The sequence below is a fragment of the Lithobates pipiens genome, unplaced genomic scaffold (genome assembly GCF_037356315.1).
Source record: "Lithobates pipiens isolate NorthernLeopardFrog02 unplaced genomic scaffold, aLitPip1_a1.2 Scaffold_8, whole genome shotgun sequence".
Taxonomy (NCBI): Eukaryota; Metazoa; Chordata; class Amphibia; order Anura; family Ranidae; genus Lithobates; species Lithobates pipiens.
The window spans coordinates 121,649,248-121,655,374 of NW_027507903.1; the positions used below are offsets into that span (position 1 = coordinate 121,649,248).

Consider the following 6,127-nt stretch of genomic DNA (forward strand, 5'->3'; position numbering starts at 1 on the left):
GAAAGTGATATTAAAGCTTGTTTTGTTTTTTGTTTTTTTAATTAACAAACATGTTTTACTTTGCCTGCTTTGTTTAATGGTTTTGCACAGAGTAGCCACGATCCTCTTCTTTTTTGTCTGGCTCCTCCCCCTCAAACAGCTGTTTTATGTGTATATAAGACACATAGAGCCACAGCTCGCCACCCCCCCCCCCCCCACTTTCTCCTCATTTGCTCACTGGTGGTGATTGAAACCAGTCAATGGGCTCCTGCTGCTGCCTCAGCCAATGAGAAGAGGGAGTCCCAGCTGAGTCTCAAGTGCACATCGCTGGATCGAGAGGGGGCTCAGGTGGGTATTAGGTTGGCTGTGAGGGGAGCAGCACATGGACGGTTTATTACTTTCATGCATAGATTGCATGAAGGTAAAAAACCTTCAGCCTTTACAGTCACTTTAAGTCCTGTTAGATGACTTCAGGCTGGTCCCTTTTGCAGGTATAGCTATAGCAATAGCTATGTAAAACATTAAAAGCCCTGGGCTTCAGGAAAATGGCAGCCTCTGGCAAAAAAACCCAGGAGAAATCATGGAGAAAATTTACAGCACACACTAATTTTGGTAGCATAATTATTAATGTGGAATGCATGTTCCTTGCTAAAGAGCATTTTTTTTATCAAGTTGTTATGGGTAAAGTTCTATATTATGATGGGTAATAGCCCTTTATTGGACACCTCTTCGCTGTCATCAGCTTTCCAAGCCAGATGCAGTAACCATGCCTCCTCTCCACCTCGTCCAAAGAACACATCCCCACCTTGTCCAATCAGAGAATGATCAGAGAAAGCCTTGTGTTTATTGACCTGGAATATCACAGCTATCACTGTAGTAAGCTCAACTACTACAGTGATTTCCAGCTTCCCTAGCGGTCCATCAGGTTAAGTAATGCTGACTTACATTGTGCCAAGCTGGGCCAACGTAAATACTCAATGCAAATTCTTGGAGATCAGCTTTAAAGTGTTTGTTACCCCAACATGTCAAATTCCTGATATGTGCCTGCTGTAGCATGTACTTGTTTGAGAAAGTATTCTGTTATCTTTGTATTGCTTTCTTTATGTGAAATCCCTGGTGTCCTTGACAGTCCCTCTGCTTTCCTAGTAAAAACTGACCACACTAAGAATGAGAGCACAGCATGGTCAGTTCTCTAGCTATGCTGGGAACTAAGTGTGCTCTCCTCCAATGATTAGACTTGTCCGCTGAACAGCCATTCACTGGTAAGCTCAGTTTGCTGCTGCTGCTGTTTCTCCTCCCCCCAGCTCTTATGCAGCTAAGAACAGAGGGAATGTGATCACTCATAAAAAAGGGAAAAAGTAATGTATCATGTATTTTTATATCTGTACAAAAATGTTTTGCATTTCATTTCTATACTAAGCTGAATTCGTTTTTTTTACAAGGTGATTGTTTACAATCACCTTAAGCTGTTATAAAGAATAAAAGCACCCTCTACTTTTATTAAAATATTATTTAACTGAAACCATAAAGTTACCACACATTTCTTATTATCTCACCTAATGTTGGAGGAAAGTCTTGCACACAGCATTTTCTTTTGTGCATTGCTTGTATACATAAATGAATACATTTAACCATGCAGCCAAGCAGTTTGCTGGAAAACATTTAAAAAAGTAATTTTATATCAGTTCTGTCTGCCAAGAGAGGATTTTATTGTAACAAGCTAAAATTTGTATATCAATCTACAGTATCTCACAAAAGTGAGTACACCCCTCACATTTTTGTAAATATTTTATTATATCTTTTCATGTGACAACACTGAAGAAATGACACTTTGCTACAATGGAAAGTAGTGAGTGTACAGTTTATATAACAGTTTAAATTTGCTGTCCCCTCAAATACACAGCCATTAATGTCTAAACCACTGGCAACAAAAGTCAGTACACCCCTAAGTGAAAATGTCCAAATTGTTCCCAAAGTGTCAATATTTTGTGTGGCCACCATTATTTTACAGCACTGCCTTAACCTTCTTGGGCATGGAGTTCACCAGAGCTTCACAGGTTTCCACTGGAGTCCTCTTCCACTCCTCCATGATGACATAATGGAGCTGGTGGATGTTAGAGACTATGTGCTCTTCCACCTCCTGTTTGAGGATGCCCCATAGATGCTCAATAGGGTTTACGTCTGGAGACATGCTTGGCCAGTCCATCACCTTTACCTTCAGCTTCTTTAGCAAGGCAGGGGTTGTCTTGGAGGTGTGTTTGGGGTCATTATCAAGTTGGAATACTGCCCTGCGGCCCAGTCTTCGAAGGGAGGGGATCATGCTCTGCTTCAGTATGTCACAGTACATGTTGGCATTCATGGTTCCATCAATGAACTGTAGCTCCCCAGTGCTGGCAGCACTCATGCAGCCCCAGACCATGACACTCCCACCACCATGCTTGACTGTAGGCAAGACACACTTGTCTTTGTACTCCTCACCTGGTTGCTGCCGCACACGCTTGACACCATCTGAACTAAATACGTTTTTCTTTATCTCATTAGACCACAGGACATGGTTCCACTAATCCATGTCCTTAGTCTGCTTGTCTTCAGCAAACTTTTGCGGGCTTTCTTGGGCATCATTTTTAGAAGAGGCTTCCTTCTGGGACGACATGCAGACCAATTTGATGCAGTGTGAGGTGTATGTTCTGAGTGTTGACAAGCTGATCCCCCACTCCTTCAACCTCTGCAGCAATGCTGGCAGCACTCATTTGTCTATTTCCCAAAGACAACCTCTGGATATGATGCTGAGCACATGCAATCAACTTCTTTGGTCAACCATGGCGAGGCCTGTTCTGAGTGGAACCTGTCCTGTTGTACCGCTTTATGGTCTTGGCTACCGTGCTGCAGCTCAGTTTCAGGGTCTTGGCAATCTTCTTATAGCCTACGTCATCTTTCTGTAGAGCACCAATTTTTTTTTTCAGCTCCTCAGAGTCCTTTGCCATGATGTGCCATGTTGAACTTCCAGTGACCAGTATGAGAGTTAGAGCGATAACACCAAATTGAACACACCTGTTTCCCATTCGCACCTGAGACCATGTGACACTAACGAGTCACATGACACCGGGGAGAGAAAATGGCTAATTGGGCCCAATTTGGGCATTTTCCCTCAGGGGTGTACACACTTTTGTTACCAGCAGTTTAGACATTAATAGCTGTGTGCTGAGTTATTTTGAGGGGACAGCAAATTTACACTGTTATACAAGCTGTACACTCACTACTTTACATTGTAGCAAAAATGTGAGGGGTGTACTCACTTTTGTGAGATACTGTATCTATACAAATATATTAATTTAATAAATCTATGATATCAGACATTAGTGAGGGTAGTGAAAATGTTGAAAAAAATTTGTCCTGTGCCTAATTTTGCATACTTTTTTCCAGGTTTTTGGGGCAGACGATGTGGTCTGTACACGGATATATGTGAGAGCATGAATACAAAGTCATACAGGCTCTCAAAACCGTTCTATATCCATCAGTTATGTAAGGATCCTGCTACACCAGCTCATCTGTTGTATACTTTAAGGTTTAAATAGTGTTGTCATTCACTAGTAAAATCAGACTGTGCTCTTACAAAATGCAGTGTTTTATAGTAGTGGTGCCCAAAGCTCACGCGGCATGAATTCCAATGATCCTTAAAAGCTCAGAGTCCACTGGTGCTATTTCAGTACATATTGCCAAGCAATTACAGTGATGTGAAAAAGTTTTTGCCCCTTACTGATTTTTTTATTTTTTTGCATATTTGTCACACTTAAATGACTCAGATCATCAAACAAATTTTATTATCACACAAAGATAACCCGAGTAAATACAAAATGCAGTTTTTAAATTATGGTTTCATTTATTAAGGCAAAAAGGCTGTCCAAACCTGCCTGGCTTTATGTGAAAAAGTAATTGCCCCCTAAATATAATAACTGGTTGTGTCACCCTTGGCAGCAACAACTGCAAATTAAGCATTTTCGATAACTGGCAGTGAGTCTTTTGGCCCACTATTCTTTGCAGAATTGTTTTAATTCGGCCACATTGGAGGGTTTTTCAGCATGAACTGCCTGTCTAAGGTCATGATACAGCATATCAATTTGATTCAAGTCCAGGTTTTGAATAGGCCACTTCAAAACCTACATTTTGCTTTGTTTGAACCATTTGGAGGTGGACTTGCTGTTGTTTCGGATCATTGTCCCACTGGATAACCCAAGTGCACTTGAGTTTGAGGTCACAAACTGAAGGGCCGGACATTCTCCTTTAGGATTTTCTGCTAGAGCTCAGAATTCATGGTTCCATCAATTATGGTAAGTCGTCCAGGTCCTGAAGCTGCAAAGCAACCCCAGACGATCATTCTACCACCACCATGTCTGACTGTTGGTATGATGTTCTTGTTATGAAATGCATTATTGTATTTGGAGGTGGACTTGCTGTTGTTTCGGATCATTGTCACGCTGCATAACCCAAGTGCACTTGAGTTTGAGGTCACAAACTGAAGGGCCGGACATTCTCCTTTAGGATTTTCTGCTAGAGCTCAGAATTCATGGTTCCATCAATTATGGTAAGTCGTCCAGGTCCTGAAGCTGCAAAGCAGCCCCAAACGATCATTCTACCACTACCATGTCTGACTGTTGGTATGATGTTCTTGTTATGAAATGCATTATTGTATTAGTTTTATACCAGATGTAAAGGAATGCACACCTTCCAAAAAGTTACATTTTTGTCTCATCAATCCACAGAATATTTGCCTAAAAGTCTTGGGGATAATCAAAAAGTTTTTTGCTAAATGTGAAATGAGCCTTTGTGTTCTTTTTGGCCTTGGAACTCTCCCATGGATGCTATTTTTGCCCAGTCTCTTTCTTATTGTTGAATCATGAACACTGATCTTACCTGAGGCAAATGAGGCCTGCAGTTCTTTAGATATTGTTCTGGGTTCTTTTATGACCGCCTGGATGAGTCATCGTCATGCTCTTGGAGTAATTTTTGTAGGCCAGCCTCTCCCGGGAAGGTTCACCACTGTGCCAAGTTATCTCTATTTGTGGATAATGGCTCTCTCCATGGTTCACTGGAGTTCCAACGGCTTAGAAATGGCTTTGAAACCCTTCCTAGACCAATACATGTGCATTACTTTGTTTCTAATCTGTTCTTGATTTTTTTTTAATTGTAGCATGATGTGTGGCTTTTTGTGATCTGTTAGCGTGCTTTACTTTGTCAGACAGCTTCTATTTATGGGATTTCTTGATTCAACATGTCTGGCAGTAATCAGACCTGGGTGTGGCAAGTGAAATTTAACTCAGCTTTTCAAAAAATCATGGTTAATCACAGTTCATTCATGATTCAGCATGGAAGGGGGCAATTACTTTTTCACATAGGGCCAGGCAGGTTTGAACAGCTTTTTTGCCTTAATAAATGAAACCATAATTTAAAAACTGCATTTTGTATTTACTTGGGTTATCCTTGTGTAATATTAAAATTTGTTTGATGATCTGAATCATTTAAGTGTGAGAAATATGCAAAAAAAGAAAAAAACTCTAGAAGGGGGCAAATACTTATTCACATTACTGTATGTCGCTACATTTTACTGCTGATCGAACAATAAATAGCCTACTGACCTTTATGGACATCTTTTTCTTTAGTAGACTTCATTAGAAACTCTAGAAATAACAGGCAATTGAATGCATACATTAATAAGTTGAACAATACATGCCACACACCCGGGCAAATTAACAAATTCCAAACAAAAATATAGCACCTTTGAGATTGCACCAAACTTAAATTTGTTGTGCCAAGTAGAAAAGCAGCCATTTCTGCTGTGTACATAGTGACCTATGCCTTAATAATATATTCATGTGTATCCAAACCTCCAGGTATAAAATAGCTTTTGGATTAATTGACAGCTCTGTCCTTTCTGTTGCAACAGGATTATGGGTTGTGGTATGGTGATAATTTTGCATGTATTACAATTTCCCACTTCAGATAATTTTTTTTAGATATGCATATTTTCATAATTGTAGGCACCTTTTCATATTGGCAAGGAAATATTCAACTTTTCCTACGAAAAAGTAATTCTAATGCTATCATACTGGCAAAAGAATGAAGATACAGGAAACACACATATAATTACATG

At 40.1% G+C, this 6,127-nt stretch overlaps 1 protein-coding gene across 1 annotated transcript in view; it reads left to right on the plus strand.

Annotated features, from left to right (window-relative positions):
* The window catches only part of CRABP1 (cellular retinoic acid binding protein 1), a 33,173-nt gene extending 27,556 nt beyond the window's left edge, over positions 1-5,617 (plus strand). The window contains exon 4 of the mRNA XM_077472875.1: positions 3,403-5,617. Within this exon, the coding sequence (XP_077329001.1) occupies positions 3,403-3,453 (51 nt within the window). The 3' untranslated portion in view covers positions 3,454-5,617. The remainder of the gene's footprint in view (positions 1-3,402) is intronic.
* The last annotated feature ends 510 nt before the right edge of the window (positions 5,618-6,127 follow it).